The 21,268-nt window shown below is 34.9% G+C and overlaps 1 protein-coding gene across 2 annotated transcripts in view; it reads right to left on the bottom strand.

Annotated features, from left to right (window-relative positions):
• Positions 1-522: 522 nt before the first annotated feature.
• Positions 523-21,268, bottom strand: part of LOC128999611 (protein canopy homolog 4-like) — a 33,594-nt gene continuing 12,848 nt past the window's right edge. Inside the window, exons 1-5 of one of the 2 annotated variants that reach the window (XM_054426194.1) lie at positions 15,137-15,310; positions 10,832-10,958; positions 8,001-8,135; positions 6,854-6,938; positions 523-2,944 (exon numbers count right to left, since the gene is read on the bottom strand). In XM_054426194.1, the coding sequence (XP_054282169.1) occupies positions 2,720-2,944; positions 6,854-6,938; positions 8,001-8,135; positions 10,832-10,958; positions 15,137-15,251 (687 nt within the window). In that variant the 5' untranslated portion in view covers positions 15,252-15,310 and the 3' untranslated portion in view covers positions 523-2,719. Of the gene's footprint in view, positions 2,945-6,853; positions 6,939-8,000; positions 8,136-10,831; positions 10,959-15,136; positions 15,311-21,268 lie in introns of those variants that run through there. The other variant, XM_054426195.1, reaches the window with a different exon arrangement.

Here is a 21,268-nt window from a genome sequence, read left to right on the forward strand (position 1 = left end):
TAAACCACTATCTAATAATTCATAATCCATTTAAGGACAGGATTTATGTTGTTACCAATTTTATTAAAATTTACCAACTTTAACTTTAATACTTTTTTCAATGAAATGGCGACCATACAAAGTAGGTAACAATCAATTGCCGTTATTGATTAGTAAAAAAAACATTATACGTAGAATTGTGTGTTTTCCAAACTAACTACAGGCGCATTTTTGTATAGCATGCGTCGTTTAGGTGTTTTAAGCCGAAAACTGGCCAAATAATCAACCTTTTGGCCTTTTAATGAAAATATCCCAACTTTGAAAAGATACAGCGGCTAAACGGCTCGGCCGATTTTGACGTATTTAACACCAATCGACGCGGAATTTAATGCACTAAAAGACATCTTTGAACAACAGTTTCCTTAGGATTCGTTATTTAGGAGTTATAAGCGAAAAACTGAAAAACGTCCAAAATTTTCATAGTTCAAAACTCAAGCAGACGTCAGAATCCGTCGCAAACTCACAGGAGTTTTATTTGGAACCCCCAAAAGGTATTAAAACACTTTCCAGCTTTAGACGATTTTTTGGGGAGCACACCCTATATTTGATCTAATTTGCCTGGACTATATGCATTTATCAAAATTATGTATCGATTGATTTAATTGGTTGTACCTTATTGTTGTCTTGTCAATAGTTTGACATATCGATATTGTACACGAAAAAAATTGTAATAAACAAAATTATTGATTCACATACTAAACAGTTGTTTGTTTACATTAGCAATTGAAAACAATTTGGAAGTTGTTTTGAGAAGTTACCCTTATATATAAAGTATTTTCATTTTTCTAGCTTAAGTTAGTTGAATAATGTTGCAATATGACAAAAAAATTGTTTTTGAGACGGGCAAAAAATGACTTTTCACCCTCATTTTTAGTTTTTTTTAGCTCATTTTTTACATAGTGAAACTTGAGCTTGGGTCAAAAATAGTAACTTTACACCTAGTGATGACATAATACTACTATCACAAACTCCATTATTAATGGCGGTAGTTTAAACACATTGAGGAAAACATCTTGTTCTTTAAAAACTACAGTAAATGTTCTTACATTACACAAAGAATAATCTAATCTCTAATCTCTAAGCTCTTTGATAGCAAGGGTGTCTAACTTACCGGGCATTAAGAACCAAAACTAAAATAATAGGTATTCTCAAATACAAGTTTAAGTTAACTGTGTTGATAATGGTTCGGTCTGCAGTAGTATACACTAACTGCAGTTTCTTGCTCTAAAAGGCTAATCATGAATCAGGTTAGAGCTATAAAATAATTCCTCACAGATGAGTTTGTTCTAAGTTTTCAATAAATCAATAGCTTGGCAAACAGTTTTCAATGATAACATTTTTGGCCACTTATAAATATAAAAAACTTAGCTAAAAAGAACATAAGAAAAACCAAACATATTTAAACTATCATCGTTTTTGGTTTCCGTAAAAATATAAGTAAAACAGACTAGAGTTTACAACAAAATATATACATAAAAGTAGAAATACTATGCAGAATATTCCTGTAAACTTATATCATTGCTTATTGAATTTAATGTTAATTATTAAGGTTGTTTATAAATTAAGGCAATCATCGAACTCCCGTCGCAGCCGAATTAGCTAGTAAAATTCAAGATATACGTCGTGTTCATTATATCGTTTGCTACCGTTCTAGCTCATTCCCAATACTGCGGAACGATTGGTCTGTTCATTGTATTGAAAAACTTTGAGAAAGAAAATTGATAACTACCAAGTATAAACCATGTTCCGTAAATAGATTTTAGGTGTCTCGGTATTCAACCAATGTTGAAGTTTATTGCCAGTTGACGAACATGAATAGATTAACATGTTTAGAAGTACAACATGTGCGCAATTGGTGGAGAGAGTTTGAGGATGGTTTTATACATTTGCCCGATGTTCACCATTAGTGAGCTAACTGCTGTTGTGCATAAGTCTCATATGTACAAAGATAGGGTGAATTTTGCATAAAGATTGTGGTGTGACTGAACAAGAGATATTATCAAACGAATACCAATACCCTTATTAGATGTCTCTAAAAAGATTATAAATTACTACGATCAGCCTTGGAAGTCTTAAACACGCTGATCTGCGAGCAAAGTTTTCCAGAATCCACTAGCTGTCACAACAGAAACTGATGAAAACCCGATCCCAACATCGTTGGGTGTGTAAAATGTACACTCCCTAAACCACTAATGCACATTTTCTACATCAAACTACTTTCCTGCATACACATTTGTCAACTAGCAACAGTAACCGCCAAGAATTGACCCCCTTCATGCAGAACGTGATTCATACTTGTCAGGAGCGTTAGTTTTCTTTTACAACAGTTTTTAATACTATAATCTGGCTAATTTTCCATTAGGGCCGGGAACCAGCAAGTAGAATAGTAGTAAAAGTAAGGAAGGCGTTGGTTTTAGAAACTAGCTTGCTTGGTTGTGATGGGAGTTTAACGGAGACCTTAATTTACATACAACCCTCGCATAATTAATATCTAAAGTTGTTTAGATTTACTTAATATACAAAATGTCAACATTGTCTAGAGCATCCAGTGTAAGAGGCTCAACAAATAAATGAATTGCATCAAACTACCATCATATTGTTAAGGTAAACTGAGCAATAATAAACCCATTAAAAATCATACTTCAAGAGGATTCAAAGAAGCTGATTTCAGCTTAATGTTCTATAACTCGTCATCAATTTTTTTCTGTTCTGTTGCCCGTCCTATGTCTCCTTTTCTCTGTTTTTTGCTCTTTTTCTCCGATGGTTCAAAAGGTTCAGCGAGGCAAGCTTGGTTGTTTGCGTCGAGAACTCTCTCGACACAGAGATATTGTTGTAGACCTTTGTCTTGCGAGCCCTTGTACCAATCTTCTATATCCTCTTCAAACTCTTCTAGCATGAGTTCACACTGAAATAAATGTTAGTCATCACTAAACAGTTACTGGAGAATAAACTGGAGAAATAGATTTTAATCGGAAGATCAGAAAAGGGATATTTTAGGACAGCATTAGAAGGAGGCTTAATAGGCTAAGATGGTTTTGACATGTAAGAAGAATATGAAAATTAAATATTCATAGGAACAGTTTATGGGAGCAAAGCAGATAACCCAAAAGTAAAAAGACATTGGTGTTTTGGTCTTTAAAAAAATCCCCAAATAAATAAATAAATAATTCTTTATGGTCACATTAACGTTTTGAATCATAGCGCAGCTAAAAAAATGATGACATTGTCAAGATTTTACTAATACTAACTAAAAATAATACAACAATAATATTTCTTGTGCAATTTGTTAAACCTAGGGTGCAAAAATTTGAAACAAAAACAGAAAAAAATAAGAGCTAATCAAATAAGAACTTTGTTCATACAAAATAAAAGTCATATTGATTGGTTAGTTTAATTGAGGTAATCATTAACACTGTAATATGTTTTACTAATCAGAAAATCAGGAAGGCTGCTTTTAAAAGATTTATTACTTACTTTACTTTCAAGGTTTACGTTAATTCATCTAACTGCGATAAATTGGGTGAAATATACATATTTTGAACATTTAGCATTGTTTAAAGAAACAATAATGATATTAATTGCGTTAGTTGCCAAATTTGGTTGATCATTCAATGAATAAAATATTCCCCATACCGTACGCCATAGGAGTTATTATTAGTATGTTATATGGTATCTCTTCCTTTGGAAGAACCTTTAAATAGTATTAAAATCGTATTGATGGCTCTTTTGTAGTTAAACACTTCCATGATTTCATCAGTGTAATGCAGATTAATCTATGATTTTATTTGAAAAAAAATATTTTTTGGGAAGACATATTCTAACTTAAAAGGGAGGTATAACCGTTACAGTGCAAGTTTGATTTTTCCTTCGTCTCGTCCCGTCAGTTCATATCGTATTTCTGTGCCAATGAGTGAACCCTCTAGCATAGTTTTGAGAAATTGATTGTGGGGTTACTGTTAAAGCTGGAATTCCTTGAAGTGAGTGATGTTAGTTAGTTGTCTCAGCCTTATCAATAACATAAAGTTGTCAATATAATCTCTCTACGGAATGTTAGGTGTAGTGGAATACTTGAAGTGAAGTTGGCTTTTATTCTTGAACTGTTAGGGGCCTCCTAGTTCATATGGTCTTACGGCTTCATTGGCAACAAATAATGCAAATGACATAGCAATGGGACATTTCCAAAAAGCAAAAATACTGTAAATTGGCTGTTATGTATATTGATGTTTACACATTGTTAATCAACGTATCTTATAAAGGATTGTGTGATCAGTTTAAAAGGAATATGACCTTTCTGTCATGACAGTAGCTGCCTAAATAGTATTTTCTCTTTGTACCATACTTTACAGCCAAAATGTCGTGTTATTTTCAATAATGTTACCAAACCAGTGCGCCAAAGTCCGTAATATAGGCAGGTGCAAATAATTTCTCAAGATGGGTACGATTTTAGGCAAGGTTTCTATGTTTGGATTTTATTAGACACGATAAGAGCAGATATTTCTACATAAATATATGATATGTGTACAATAATATGATAAAATATAGGCAAAAGTGGTGAAAAAGGCAGACACCAACCCGTACAATATATATAATAAGAATAATTGAAGAATTGCTGTGTTAAAAGGATTTTCCACTGATTTCGTAATGGAACGTTATATTGCAAAACATGACTAGATGAAGAAGAAAATCAATTTTAAAATCGGAAAATAACATTGCAAATACTTATTTGGTAGAATTCAGTAACTCTCAATAAATGTGTGTTGTTTGAAATACAATTTAAAAATGAACAGCTGTTTCATTAAACAGTATTATTCACATGGCCAAAATGTAAACAACTCTGTGGAGGGATCTTTAAAGGCTTCTGGGGCAGAGTCCTAAGCGATTTTGCTTAGTTTTTCTTTTGATAACTCATCTACAGACCAAGACCTTTCTTTGGACACTTCTACCAAGTTTCTACGCCCAGACGTTCTCTCAAATTAGAGGGGACAAAGTTTCCAATTAAATATTTAGATTCCCCATGTTAATCTTATGGGAGAAACTCCAACTTTGATGGCTTGTGGGGCAAAGCCCGAGGATTTTTATTACAGGAATTGGTGAAAGGGGGCGTATACACAAAAAATACTTTATTTTGACACGTCGTTTGTAAAAATCCGTCCATTATTAACGGAGGAGTAGTGTTTCGTAGAAATCGCCTTCACGTATTGTATATAAGGATTAAAATTTTTAGAGTTGAGGGTAGTTTATTAAAATTTATTTTTATCCATATATTTAGGCGTTTTTTTTTATACAAGCTTCATTCATTGTTTTGGATATTGAAAATTATTTTAAATCTAGTGTTATAGATGTGGTCAAAGTTTTTGCTAACGTATTCATCAAAATTTGAATGCACCACTAACAATGTTTTGTAAATAATCAAATGTGAAAAAGTCACAATATTCAATTCTTTCAAAACTATTTAACATGAAGATTTCCATGGTAAAAAAGTAAACTACCACTTTAAACTTACAAAATTCCAACTAATTGTATAAAAAAAACTACAGAAAGGCACATAGCATCGCTGTGGACCTCCAATGTACCGTTTATATTGTAATTTAAGGGGAATGTGACTGCAAAATTAAGTAATTTAAGGAGAAAGATAGAAAATTGAAAAATTATTTCTTATCCTTAAAAAGTTTTTTTTTTATGTTATGTTGTGTTATTGCTATTTATAGATATGTATTGAAACACGATATGCAAATTTTTTACCGAAATAAAGCAAAAAAGGGTGTCCTCCTCCTCTACAGGAAAAAGTAGCAAAACAAGTGTTGTGTGCAATCCCTTTTAAACTCAATAATGCCGTCAACTTCCAATATATAATATTTCAATCATCTAAGCCCGACACCGTTTATTCGGGTGGGCCTCTCCCTCCAGCTTAGCCTCACATTATTGAGCTTAGTCAGGAATCCACGCATGTAGAAAGACTTCAGCTCTACACTCGTCAGTGCAACACCTTAACCGACTGAGCTAGCATGCCACCATCGGACGATAGGGTAGTTTGCAGTTGTAAGCAAGCACACGACGACACTAGCGCTCTTAGGTCTGATTCAACCAACTATTTGAGCGCCAGTGGGTTACAGTACGACTGCTACTTTTAATCATTCGCTACGAACGCCAGTTTAGCAAATGATTAAACATTATACATAACTTTGATGTTACTTTTCTCACATATCTTTAGACTAAGAGTATCCAAATCTTTACCACATTTTTATACATAACAAACTTAGTTCCTACTAGAAGGATAGGAATAATCCATGCAACCCACAAGTAAAAAAAAATAATTACTGATTTTTTTTAAATAGTGCATTTTTATAAATTTCAAAAAGAACACTAGACTAAATATATTTTTAAAATCTCTATGAGGAACTAGATAAACATTTGATCTTTAAAATAAAAATAATAAGGCTCTATAGTTATCTAGATATATAGTAGCATATACAGTTAACATTAAATAAAATAGGCAGTCACAGTACCCTTAAACAAATTAAGCATTTAAATCTTATTATTGAGGTTAAGATAGTTAAAACTGAACTTTTACAATTTCACTATTATTACAGTTAAATGAATTATTAATTATGTACAGTTATGTTCTTCTCTCTTACTGCTTTCAACTTTTCTGCGTGGTTCATTAGAAAACTAGCTTTGTATGGACACAATTCTATTGTATTACTAATGGAGACAGAAGTCAATAGAGTATTAAAAACTGTTGGTTAAACCACAGAGTTTAAACATTCACTGCAGATAAACCAAACAACTATTTTCTAGTAGTGAACCTACTCACCTGAGTTTTCATGTTCGTTATTTCAACAGAAGGCTTGTCCCACAGCTCTAAAGGAATTCCCAGATCAACTTTCACTCCTTTGTCACTGTTAAAATGGTGTATTTTAGAGAAACATATAACATTAGCAGTGAATTTGTTAAGCAGTCTATATTCTACGCTTCTCAATGGGGATGAGACATATAAGAAAACTACTATCATTAACTATAATAGTCAAAGCTACTATAAATTCCACTGTAATTACAGCCTGCTTTAGGCGTGTATGAAGGTTGCGGCCGCACAGTGTCCCAGGCTTGGTGCAAAATACAAAAAGTTTTTAAAAGTCTGTACATTTTACATTAAATATGAAAATTTAAAAAAGGGAAGTTTAAATAAATACTTATAATATACACTGAGATATTTGTTAGTTAGTTTTGTTGTGATAATACTTTTATTGTAATACAGTATAAGGGCTCAGTGGCTATAGGAGAAAGGAATGTCTGGCAACAGAGCGACCTTAGGATGGGCAGAGCATGCTTGGTATTTTATACGTATGGGAGTCGGAAGGATAGGAGTTCGGGATTGGAGGTGTATGGTAATAAAACCAACATCTCCCTTGCCCTTGGAAGCACAGCGACAGTTTTTCAATTGTGGGTCTTGACGATTGAGTGCTGTGCAAAAACCATCCTGTACAAGAACCTGAGGCAGGGGAAAATACTGATCCTCTAAGACAGCCAAGCTGCAATAAAGGTGCTGGGATCTTGTGTGACAGAGTTACAAACAGTAAAGGTGTGTAAAAACACCCTCAAAATGCTAGCTAAGTGGGACCAGGTTTAAATAGTGTGGGTCCCTGGACACTGGGCTCGAGAAAACTGACGCATTGCCCAGGAGGGGTGCAGAAGAATAGCTTACAGAGCAGAACCCTACTGTGGTACCCCTATTAGTTATGGAGTAGCTACTGTAGAGGATACTGCGGATCAAGATCTTTGTATCCTCTGAGAAATGTCAAGATACGAGGGCCGTTTTTGCGTATAGCTCTGTAGTTCAGGTGTTTGCCGCAACAAGGCTCCTCGACACAGTAGGCCTTCTTAAATAGATGTTACTTCTTATTATAAACATATAAACCATAACTACAACATTTGGAATGATAAGGTAATTAAGTTTAACTCACACTAGCCCATGGAGGGTTTTAAATGTCTGACTCATTCCTCTAGCGAATCTTGAGCTGTCATCTCGCTCTTTGTGGATGTTATATTCAAGAATCCTGTCACAAATCTTGTCTAACGACTCAACCAGCCGCAACTCTCTATAAGAAAAAAGAAAAGGCAAAACCACTAAACAAGAATATTTTAGTATTAGGAAATGTATTTTGGATCTTTTCTGTTATGACTACCACTATGGGTTACAATATAGGTTGAGTTATGATATAGTAGGTTGGGTTAAAACTCATAAATAACCTAAAATATAATTGAACGGTTATTTTAAGTCAATATGTCATAGATTGAATGACTTATTTGCAGAAACACACTGTTCAGCAAGATACAAACTTAGGCAGCACTATTTTCTCCGTTTAAATTGAATGTTCTGACTTAGGCCTACTATAGCGGCATGAATCTTGAGACCATTTAAATCTGAGACACATAGTGGTGGAGGTATAATGGAAAAGGTCCTGCATTTTACATTGAGTGTCTCAGAAATAATTGAATATGTCCTGTCCCCGGTTAAATTGTTGCAAGCTACCTGCACAACTCCCTGAAAACTTCACAAACAAATGGACCACAAAATTGAGCGGAGTCATCAAGGGTTCACATTATATTGTTTTTGTCATACTGCAGTAAAAACAGTCGTTTTTAATGCATGCGTTGCGGGTCTAAAGTAGCATTTTTACTCTTTAGGGAGTAAAAATCATTTTAGCCTCTATGGAGTAAAAATCAGCTGTTCTCAACTCAGTTGTAAATTTCTATTGTAAACGATTGCATGTATCGAAATATGTATCGATTCGTGCTTCGTAATCATTTTAACCTACAGTCTACAGTCTCTTCCCATAGTGTTTTAGCATTGCAGATATATTAATCCATTCCCACACTCAACACTGCTCACCTTTACTACTCCCTTCACCACCCCCTACGTCGTAGACCTGTTTCCTTCTCTTCCCATAGCATTTTAGGATTGCAGATACATTAATGTAATTGCCAAAGACAGTTCCCACACTCTGCACTGCAAGCCTTACTACTTCCTTCACCATTTCTTACGTCATAGACCTGTTTCCTTCCCTTCTCATAGCATATAAGTATTAGATACATTTATCTAACAGCCCAAACGGTCCCCCCACTCTGCACTGCCAGCCTTTACTACTTCCTTCATCGTTTCCTACGTCGTGGGGCCTCTTTCCTTCCCTTCTCATAACATTTTAGGATTAAAGATACATTAATCTAACTGCCACAGATGGTTCTCACACTACGCTCAAACTTTAGTTTACTTCCGAAGCCACTACATGGTGGACCTGTTTTCTTCACTTTCCATAGCAATTTAGTATTTTAGATACGTTAATCTAATTGCCACAAACATTCCCCACACTCCGCACTGCTAGCCTTTACTTGTTCTTTCACCATTTTCTATGTCGTGGTGATGCTTCCATTCCTTCCCATAGCATTTCAGCATTGCAGATACATTATTCTAACTGCTACAAACTGTTTCCAGTTCCCAAACTCCACACTGCTCTCCTTAATACTTCCTTCACCTCTTATTACGCCGCGGACCTGTTTCCCTCTCTTCCCATAGAATATTCAGATTGTAGATACCTTAATCTAATCGTCATAAACAGTTCCCACACTCCGGACAGCTTGCTTGACTACTTCCTTCACCACTTCCTGCTTCTCGGACCTGTTTCCCTCCCTTCCCATAGCATTTTAGTATTGCAGAAACCTTAATCTAATCGTCACAAACAGTTTCCACAGTCCGAACTGCTCGCCTTTACTACTTCCTTCACCACTTCCTACGTCACGGACCTGTTTCCCTCCCTTCCCATAGCATCATAGGATTGCAAATACCTTAATCTATTGGTCTTAAACAGACCCCACACTCCGAACAACTCGCCTTTACTACTTCATTCACCACTTCCTACGTCACGGACCTGTTTCCCTCCCTTTCCATAGCATTTGAGGATTGCAGATACCTTAATCTAATCGTCATAAACAGTTCCCACATTCCGGACAGCTCGCTTTGACTACTTCCTTCACCACTTCCTACATCACGGACCTGTTTTCCTCCCTTCCCATAGCATTTTAGGACTGTAGATACCTTAAACTCATCGTCATAAACAGTTTCCACACTCCAGAAAGCTCGCCTTGACTACTTCCTTCACCACTTCTTACGTCGCGGACCTGTTTTCCTCCCTTCCCATAGCATTTTAGGATTGCAGATACCTTAATCTAATCGTCACAAACAGTTCCTACAGTCCGGACTGCTTGTCTTTGCTACTTCCTTTACCACTTCCTACGTCACGGACCTGTTTCCCTCCCTTCCAATAGCATTTTAGGATTGCAGATACCTTAATCTAATCGTCATTAACAGTTCCCACACGAAATAATTAAATATGTCCTGTCCCTAGTTAAATTGTTGCAAGCTACCTGCACAACTCCCTGAACACTTCACAAACAAATGGAAATATAATTAAGACTTTGAATATTTAATTCATTAGCCTACTTATCAGAGAGAAAAATGAGATCAGTTTGAATTGGGAAAAAATGCAACGTAGGTAGTTTCAACTTTTAAATTCAGACTACAGGAGACAAACACACAGACAAGACTGTTTTAAATCCTAAAAATACTAAGTAAACTACCGTAATGGTAAAGAACAAAAAATTGAGAGTGAGTTGTCAGTCGATATTTTAACATTAGTAATCGAAACGGTCCCTATAACAAAACACATTGTCTAGGTACAAGTAAACGTACAATAATAATTTCTTAAAATTACAGTATCTGGTACACTTTGTAACTTACGATTTCTTGTAATGTGTCTTCTTTTTAGGCTTGATGTCATCTAAAGAATAGCCTATTTCAATCACTTCTTGAACTTTGCCAGTTTCTTGCAGACGACTTTCAAGTTCATGGGTCACAATCTTGCAAACTACAATAAATAATTAATTTTTTTTTTACTTTCTTAGTACTGGATGGTAAGAATAACTAAAAGCTCAAACACTGACATACACAATTTCAGAGAAGGCACAGAATTATGGAACCTATTTGGGAAATAAACTTAATTAACTCCAGAGTCTTTTACACAGACATAGGCCTATAGCCTATAAACAAAAAAATGCAAACAAAAAATGTCAAAATTTGTTACGTTCCCACAACTCCAAAACTCGTTAATATGAACATTAAAGTGTACGAAAAGTAGTATTTCAATGACAGTGTACCTACTTTGTTTAGCAGAATGGAATCATTTCCAGGTATTTACAATGGCATTGTTGTCGGTCTTTTCTTATCTGTCTGGGAGAGATGACTGTTTGCTGTAACGTCTCCAGCAGCAGCTCGCAGTAATGAATCACTGTTGACTTTGTCGCAACAATGAGACAATGATTAATTGTAGTTCAGTTAAAAAAAAAATTAATTTTAAGCTTTTTCAGAAGTTTGGTTGTGTGGGGTTAAGGTTAGAACAGTGTCATCTAACCTAACCTAACTTAACCAACCAAACTTTTCGAACAGCTTAAAACTTGCAGTAGTTATTCTACTGTTTTATGTGTTTTCTCCAAATTTATATAAAAAACCTTTTCTAAATATTGCATTTTTCTTTATTTATAACATATAAAAGGTTTCATTAAGTTATGGAGGTGTGTAATTAATAAAATAGAGTTGTGGGCATGTAACGGATTTTGACTACAAAAAGTAACAGGAACAAAATTATAAAAAAAAATATAAAAATGTGTAACAAAATGTCGGGTTAATGGTGTCCTGCAATTACAGTATGCAATTGAAAGTACATTTCAACCATGGATAACCCAGACCCTCCAGTATTCTGACTTGTTCCCTCCTCCCTTAAACAAATACACTAGGCTACTTATCTATATTTATAAAAGAGGAAGTTTGTATGTTTGACCCTTATGAGCTCAGACAACGTTCAACCAATTGCCACAAAACTTGGTACATACGTGTAGAATTTCATGGAATAGGTTTATAGGCCTACGCCAACAATTTCGTGATCTGCCAATCGGCTCTGCCCCAGTGGCTCTAACAACATGTAACTTACTCACTGCTTGATGGCATCTTAAGACTAGAAAACTGGACTGTGGACTGTGTTAATAGTCCAAGTTTTAGCTAGGTGACCGGCAACGTGGCCAGCGACCAATAGCCACGGCGCTGGGGACATGGCAGGCCAGCATAGTGTGATAGAGGCCCAAAGTTGTTAACTACCCGCAATCCAGCTAGTCTGTTATACAACCTATATATACCGTACTAATAATTTTACTGTCATCAAGACTGTTCAAGATGACGGCTTCTTGTAAGTTAATGTTTTTAAGACAAGCACTTTATGTTGCTATATGTATCGATTGTGCCTGACGATAGCCCATACATTTATGTAAGTTACCGTAATGTTTTTGGCAAAAAAGAGTTCTGATTAAGACTACCGGTAGGCTACAGTAACTGATTTCTGATTTCTCAAGGTGTTCGGACAAAGCTTATTTTAAGACAAAGCAAGTTTGGTTTTCAACCTGATAAGTTATATGTAGGCCTACATATAGCTATAGGCCTATATTCATTTGAGATGGGGACTCCATCTATGTGCGTATTTTAGCACAATTAGAATGAAGGGTGACTAGAATGCAGTGATTTCAGTTTAAAGTGTGATGTCGTGTGTGTGTGTGTAGCCTTTGACTATTAATAGGCTACAACCAGACATTCCATCCCCATGTAGTAGTGTGTAGTCCCCATGGGTTAGGTTGTCACCAGGTTTTTGATCAAATTTGTCTTAGTTGATGTGAGCCACCTACAGATTGCACTAGTCAATGGTGTAACTTATCTCTGTTGCTGACTAAAGCCCCGTTCACATGGGGCAAGTTTACACGCTACTCGCCGGCGTGTAAGAAGCCAGCGAGTTGGCGAGTGTGCTTGTATTCGTTCACACGGAGCTTGTCCACTTGCCAACTCGGAACTCGCCGACGTGTAGAAAGACGCCGGCGAGTCGGCGAGTGCGCTTGTAGTCGTTCACACGATGCTTTTTCCACTCGCTCAGTAGCTGGCTTGAACTAAATCCACCGACATCTTCGAATAACATGCGCACAAGTACAAGCAACTGTGTTCATACTGGGCTACTTTACACGCCTACTCGCTCAAAAGCTGGCAAGTTGGCGTGTAAAGTAGCGGCAGCGTAAACTTTTTCCAGAGCTTTTTTACAAGCAGCTTTTGAGCGAGTACATCGTTCACACTGAGCTATTTTACTAGCTGCGTGTAAAAAATCCGGCTTGTAGCTTGTAAACTCGCCCTGTGTGAACGGGGCTTACGACCGGTTTTCATTACAGTAGTCAGGATCATCATTTGAAAGCCCAATGATCAAGCAAGGACAGCTGGGTGCAGTTTCAAACCACACAAAAAATTCCACACTATGTTTGATTTTCAATGTTTTAATAAATTTAATTTATGTTCGTAAATTTAAATTTAAATTGATAAGTTAGGGCTTAATACTTACGTGAATTAGGCTAAAAAACTGGTGTCACCTGTCTAGGCTATATCTTACCGTACCAGTACCATGTTATCTTATGGGACGTCTGGCGCTAAACAACACTACTCTTGCGACATTGCCAATTCTACCACCAGGCTGCGGCCTGGAGTTAAAGGAGCGCCGTATATTTAAACCCAATGGACTCGACTTTAAATAGCAAACAAATCAGATAAAAATAATGTTCAAAGGTGAACAATTAGATGGCAATTGCAAGGTTTGGGTTAGCCTAAAGGTAATTATTTGGACGTAGTGACTACTCGCAAAAGTAAATTTTTTTTTCATAATGACCTAAATTTCACGCTGAATCCGAAAATGACGTTTTTATTTTTCGGAAAATACCGGAAATTCCCTAAAAAAGGGAAAAACGGGAAAAAATTCTTTTTACTCAAAATACGTCATGTGGGTACTCAAAATACGCGGAATATTGTGTAGATTAAGAATATGCAAGAATTTTTTTTGATCCGATGAAAAACACCGGAGATAGGGCGAAAAAACTGAATAATCGGTTAGGTTAGGTTTGGTTAGGTTAGGTTAGGTTTGGTTAGGTTAGGTTAGGTTAGGTAAGGTAAGATTAGGTTTGGTTTGGTTAGGTTAGGTTAGTTTAGTTTAGGTTAGGTTAGTTTAGGTTAAGTTTGGTTAGTTTAGTTTATCAATATCATGAGTATTGTAAGTAAACTAAACTAACCTAACCTAACCTAACCTAACCTAACCTAACCTAACCTAACCAATCCAATCCTAACCAAACCAACCCAAACCAAACCTAACCTAACCTAACCAAACCTTAGTTAGGTTAGGTTGGTTTAGGTTAAGTTTGGTTAGGTTAGTTTATCAATAACATGAGTGTTGTAAGTAAACTAACCAAACCTAACCTAACCTAACTAAGGTTTGGTTAGGTTAGATTAGGTTAGATTAGGTTAGGTTACTTACAATACTCATGTTATTGATAAACTAACCTAACCAAACTTAACCTAAACTAACCTAACCTAAACTAAACTAGCCTAACCTAACCAAACCTAACCTAACCTAACCAAACCTAATCTTACCTAACCTAACCTAACCTAACCAAACCTAACCTAACCTAACCTAACCAAACCTAACCAAACCTAACCTAACCTAACCAAACCTAACCTAACCAAGGCCTAACCGATTATTCAGTTTTTCTCGCCCTATCTCCGGTGTTTTTGCATATTCTTAATCTACACAATATTCCGCGTATTTTGAGTACCCACATGACGTATTTTGAGTAAAAAAAAATTTTCCCGTTTTTCCCTTTTTTAGGGAATTTCCGGTATTTTCCGAAAAATAAAAACATCATTTTCGGATTCAGCGTGAAATTTAGGTCATTATGAAAAAAAAAAATTTTACTTTTGCGAGTAGTCACTACGTCCAAATAATTACCAGCCTAAATCATATCCTATAGGCCTTATAGGGTAAGTTGGTTGAGAATCTGAGACTAGGCCTACATCAATGTTATCAATTAATTAGGCCTAGGCCTAGTTAATACCAGTAAAGTTCGGTATTGGGATGGTTGGTTTTATATACTGTAGCCTACTTATTCAATCATAAATTCATTAATACTATAAAAATACCTTCACACTTGTTGGCGTACTTAACCCCTTCATTTTCTTCCTGACCGCCAGACGTGAAACTATATAAATGTAGAAATATTATTAACTGGATAACAACACTATTTACAATAGTCATTTTAAATGGTCATACAGGCTGAAATACACTATACAGTATTACCACCTAACCTAACCTAATTGTTGTTTTGTTTTCGTTTAGATAGAAGTAGGCTAGTCAAGTAGAAAGAAGAGAAGTCAGTAGTGTTTTTTTTGTTTGTTTATTTTCCCCTGGATCAGCAACTTGTAGCAGACCTCTGAATAACCATGCACCTAGTTACATGGAGCTATGTTTAAGCTATGCTTATACATACCTTTCATTAATAATTTGTATATCTGATAAGTACTTACTAGCTGTGTACCCTTACGAAGTGTGTGCTGTATACGGAGTTTTGCCTGTTCATCTGGAAAAATGCGCACTACATATGCAAATCACCTGTTGTTCAGATTATAAGAAGGTTTCAACTGACTACATGATACCGTCCGTAGAGCGGGTACAGACACGGCCGCCTTTAACTACAGGCCGCGGCCTGGTAGAATTGGCAACATTGCAAGTGGTGTTGTTCAGTGACAGACGTCCCATAAGATAACATGGCAGACAGGTGATATCAGCTCATTAATTCACACTTAATTGATTTAAATTTAAATTTATAAACATAAATTTATTAAAACGAGGTGTTAGCCCGTCCTACGTACGGGAATTCAGTAGTCAGTTAAAACCGTGTACAATTCAGATCAGCTAGTTTACACATATAAAGACAAAGTTTCTTGCAGTTTTAATGTGAAAAATCGTCTTGTAAACAAATGTTGTGTGACCAAGTATGTTTTTATTCCATCATAGGCCTATACGATATGCATTTTAAATCCGACAATTTTACAATAAAACCGCAATTCCGCAATTTTTACGATGTGAAAAGCGTTGAAGTGAGATTTGCAGCCGATTTGCACAGACGCACACTGATTATAAGTTTCCTACAGTAGAGAGAGTAGTCAATTAAGAAGTGTATAGACCTAGTCAACGATACCACCTTCCATAGCATACCTCCCTCTTCCATAATAATTATTATCACCACAATACAACTACTATACACAATTTCCAGTAGGTCTGAATAGAAACGGAATAAAACGATAATATCCAATAAAATTCACAGTAGGTACACATAATTTAACTTTGGTGTCCTAACATCAAAACTAATCGTCACACCTATCCTTTATATTAATTTCACTGCATTGATTGCTAAATAAATATGTGTAAACAAAGAAGAAAGAAAAGTAAAAACAATAACAGTTTGTTTTGAAACAGCTGTTTGGTTCAAATAACATTCATTTGAAAAAAAGAACTGGTCACATGTAGCAGGAATATAAAAAGTAAACACGCTAGTAAAGCTAATGACGTAATTGTCAATGTTTATTATCCATACTCATGGTGGAAGGAAAAAACATAGGTGTGCTATTCCCACATATTCTGACGTCACTCGGATTGCAAACAAAAGATCACCTGATTGTAACTGTCAAATTAGTATATTATGTATTTGTTTTGATTTGGTTGTTATTGTTTTTATTATTATAAAAACAATAACAACCAAATAAAAACAAATACATACTAATTTGACAGTTACAATCACAATCAGATGATCTTTTGTTTGCAATCCGAGTGACGTCAGAATATGTGGGAATAGCACACCTATGTTTTTTCCTTCCACCATGATCCATACTGTTATCAGTTCAATCATTGATAATTACCCACCCTCATAGAATAAATGTACATCGTAATTTCCCATATTAGTTAATTTAAACTACAATACATTCGTAGTTGAAATAAAAGTGATATTTTCACGTTTGGGGGCGCTGATATAGGCACCCCCAAACGTAACCACAACTGAACACGATTTCATAAAAGGATGGTTTATCTTTTATGGATCTATGTCATCCATCTGTTTATCTTTGTATAAAACTCGGCTGAGGTTGTGGTGGTAATTTACAATCGTGATTCCTGATTATTCTTGATCTTCTTTTTATGACATTAATTCCGGGCCTAATCCAAACAAAGTTAAAGCAGACAAACATTAATTGTAAAGAAAAAGCTACCATGAAGAATTAAAACATGTAAACATTGTTATTTTTCTATTCTTTCCTCGAAAAGTGGAATAGTAAAATAATTTGCATTTATCCTTTTTTATTAAGACTCGTGTACAGAGCCTCGATTTGTACTGTGGTTTAATTAATTTTGGTCTAAACTATTTTAAACTGTGGTCTAATTATCTCTACTAATCTTACTTATTTCCTATAATCAATGATAAAAATAAAATAACCTCATAGTTCCATAGTTTATATTTAACCAGCTGTTAGTTAAAACAAATTATATTGCTCCAAAACAAATCGAAGATTACAAAAATTGCTTTAAAAAATAATTTGAACATCCTAGTATTTTACTATGTATAATTTAATTAATCTGTCATCCTCTTACAGAAGAATTGAACGTATCAATGATTTGCATTACACATAGTATAAATAAGTCAACCCTAAGTATGTCTTTACATTTTTATCCAAATGCTGAATTTGTGACACAAAAACTAATGTTTACAGCTGTTATGTTAAGCAAATTATTTTATGCCAAAAGCTAGTTTAGAATCTTAGCGTCGGCTGCTAGACTTTAAAAAAATTAAAACTTAATTTCTAAAAAACTGGTACCCTAAACTTAATTTATGGCTTCGACATTCCCTAGTTCTCAAAATTATCTTTCTTTCAACACAAAAATCATAAAAATCCGTCGAGTGGTTGATTCAGAATCGTGAAATAAAAAAACACAATTTCGATTTAATATTATAGATATTGAAAATAAAACATACAGAATTGAAATCCGAAACAATATGAATTAATCTATATCTGTACATTTTTAAGCGGAGTACATTTTTACAATATTGTCATAGTCCAGTAACCAATCATCCGTAAGTACACAACATCGAGAGATCGATGGTACACAAACACCCTGCTTCCAAACAAAAAAACGGTTACAGTGTTACAACACCACTTGCGATGTTGCCACTTCGAAGGCCGCAACCTGGAGTTCAAGGCGGCCGTGATACAGCAGTACAGCACTGTTTCAGGGTCTGTTTCCCGGTTATCAAAACTCAAGTACAATTTGACACACACATACAAACACAGAGAAAATCTCCAGTTAACGACCTGAGTCCTGAATGATGCTTAGAATAGTTATTTGTGCAACTAATGAGCAAAGCGAGCAATTGACTCACTCGAGAGAAATCCTTACTCACGAGCCGTAGGCAAGTGAGGAATGGCTTCTCGAGTGAGGCAATTTCACTTTGCACTCGAGTTGCACATTATATTTTTCCAACAGTTACCATGAAACAAATAAATTGGGAAATAAACGTAACATATTTTAACACAGAAGTGAACTTTTAATATGACATTTAATGATACAACAGTACACAGCAGCTGACCAGCTGATTTACAGCCAGTGCTTCCAACGTATTTCGCGCGCATACGACCTTGTCTACATGTTACCATAGATAAAACATGCTCCCTTATGTTGGTTAGTCTATGATGTTACGCGCTCACTATTTCGTGCCTTCACGTTGCAAATCTGGAGTGAATGAGACAAAGTAATTAGAGCGAGAAAATGTTAACATTGTCTCACTGATGACCGAATTGGCCACTTTGCTTTCTCAAATCAGTGAGAGAACATGTACATTGTTAGGTTACTGTAGGAAAACGCAATTTCATTTGCAGTTACACATTATTGCAATTGTGATTAATGAAATCCGTTACCGTATGTAAGTTACAAAACGTGATTGGAAATGGTTTCAGTATTTTAAACAACATTCAATGTAAACATATCCAAGTGGCAGCTAGAATAGTTATTTGTGCAACTAGTGAGAAAAGTGAGAAATTGACTCACTCGAGAGAAATCCTTACTCACGAGCCGTTAGGCGAGCGAGGAATGGTTTATCGAGTGAGGCAATTGTACTTTGAACTCGAGTTGCACATTATACTTTTCCTACAGTTACCATAAAACAAATAAATTGGTGAAGAAACATAACCTATTTTTACACAGAAGTGAACTTTTAATATCACATTTAATGTGAAGTGACAAATACAACAGTACAACAGCTGACCAGCTGATTTACAGCCAGTGCTGCCAACGTATTTCGCGCGCATACGACGTTGCCTGTATGTTACGCGCTCACTATTTCGTGCCTTCTCGTTGCAAATCTGGAGTGAGACAAAGTAATTAGAGTGAGACAATGTTAACATTGTCATTGTCTCACTGATGAGCGAATTGGCCACTTTGCTTTCTCAAATCAGTGAGAGAACATGTACATTGTTAGGTAACTGTAGGAAAAAAATAATCTTTATCCAAACAGCTGTTCGTTACTTCATAGATGTCGTATATTCTCCACAGATAGGTATTTGATAAATAACGTATTATAGTAAAAATTTGTACCAGTTTTTTAATTGTAAAAAATTATTCTTTATTTTTAGTATAAAAACAAACAAATTATACATCTATAATATTAAAACGAAATTGTGTTTTTTTATTTCACGATTCTGAATCAACCACTCGACGGATTTTTATGATTTTTGTGTTGAAAGAAAGATAATTTTGAGAACTAGGGAATGTCGAAGCCATAAATTTAGTTTAGGGTACCAGTTTTTTAGAAATTAAGTTTTAATTTTTTTAAAGTCTAGCAGCCGACGCTAAGATTCTAAACTAGCTTTTGGCATAAAATAATTTGCTTAACATAACAGCTGTAAACATTAGCTTTTGTGTTACAAATTCAGCATTTGGATAAAAATGTAAAGACATACTTATGGTTGACTTATTTATACTATGTGTAATGCAAATCATTGATACGTTCAATTCTTCTGTAAGAGGATGACAGATTAATTAAATTATACATAGTAAAATACTAGGATGTTCAAATTATTTTTTAAAGCAATTTTTGTAATCTTCGATTTGTTTTGGAGCAATATAATTTGTTTTAACTAACAGCTGGTTAAATATAAACTATGGAACTATGAGGTTATTTTATTTTTATCATTGATTATAGGAAATAAGTAAGATTAGTAGAGATAATTAGACCACAGTTTAAAATAGTTTAGACCAAAATTAATTAAACCACAGTACAAATCGAGGCTCTGTACACGAGTCTTAATAAAAAAGGATAAATGCAAATTATTTTACTATTCCACTTTTCGAGGAAAGAATAGAAAAATAACAATGTTTACATGTTTTAATTCTTCATGGTAGCTTTTTCTTTACAATTAATGTTTGTCTGCTTTAACTTTGTTTGGATTAGGCCCGGAATTAATGTCATAAAAAGAAGATCAAGAATAATCAGGAATCACGATTGTAAATTACCACCACAACCTCAGCCGAGTTTTATACAAAGATAAACAGATGGATGACATAGATCCATAAAAGATAAACCATCCTTTTATGAAATCGTGTTCAGTTGTGGTTACGTTTGGGGGTGCCTATATCAGCGCCCCCAAACGTGAAAATATCACTTTTATTTCAACTACGAATGTATTGTAGTTTAAATTAACTAATATGGGAAATTACGATGTACATTTATTCTATGAGGGTGGGTAATTATCAATGATTGAACTGATAACAGTATGGATAATAAACATTGACAATTACGTCATTAGCTTTACTAGCGTGTTTACTTTTTATATTCCTGCTACATGTGACCAGTTCTTTTTTTCAAATGAATGTTATTTGAACCAAACAGCTGTTTCAAAACAAACTGTTATTGTTTTTACTTTTCTTTCTTCTTTGTTTACACTTATTTATTTAGCAATCAATGCAGTGAAATTGATATAAAGGATAGGTGTGACGATTAGTTTTGATGTTAGGACACCAAAGTTAAATTATGTGTACCTACTGTGAATTTTATTGGATACTAGCTGTTGTACCCGTGCTTTGCAACGGGAAGATAGAAACAAAATAGAAACATTTTAGTCTTTACATCTGTTGCATATAATAGTTACACATCCCCCAACGCTTATAGAAACAAAATTAAACTTTTATGGCCTTAATAGAAACGTTTAAGTTATGACTTTTGAATCTGG

The sequence above is a fragment of the Macrosteles quadrilineatus genome, unplaced genomic scaffold (assembly GCF_028750875.1).
Source record: "Macrosteles quadrilineatus isolate MER2022 unplaced genomic scaffold, UCM_ALF_1.0 Scaffold_8__2_contigs__length_117827958, whole genome shotgun sequence".
Taxonomy (NCBI): Eukaryota; Metazoa; Arthropoda; class Insecta; order Hemiptera; family Cicadellidae; genus Macrosteles; species Macrosteles quadrilineatus.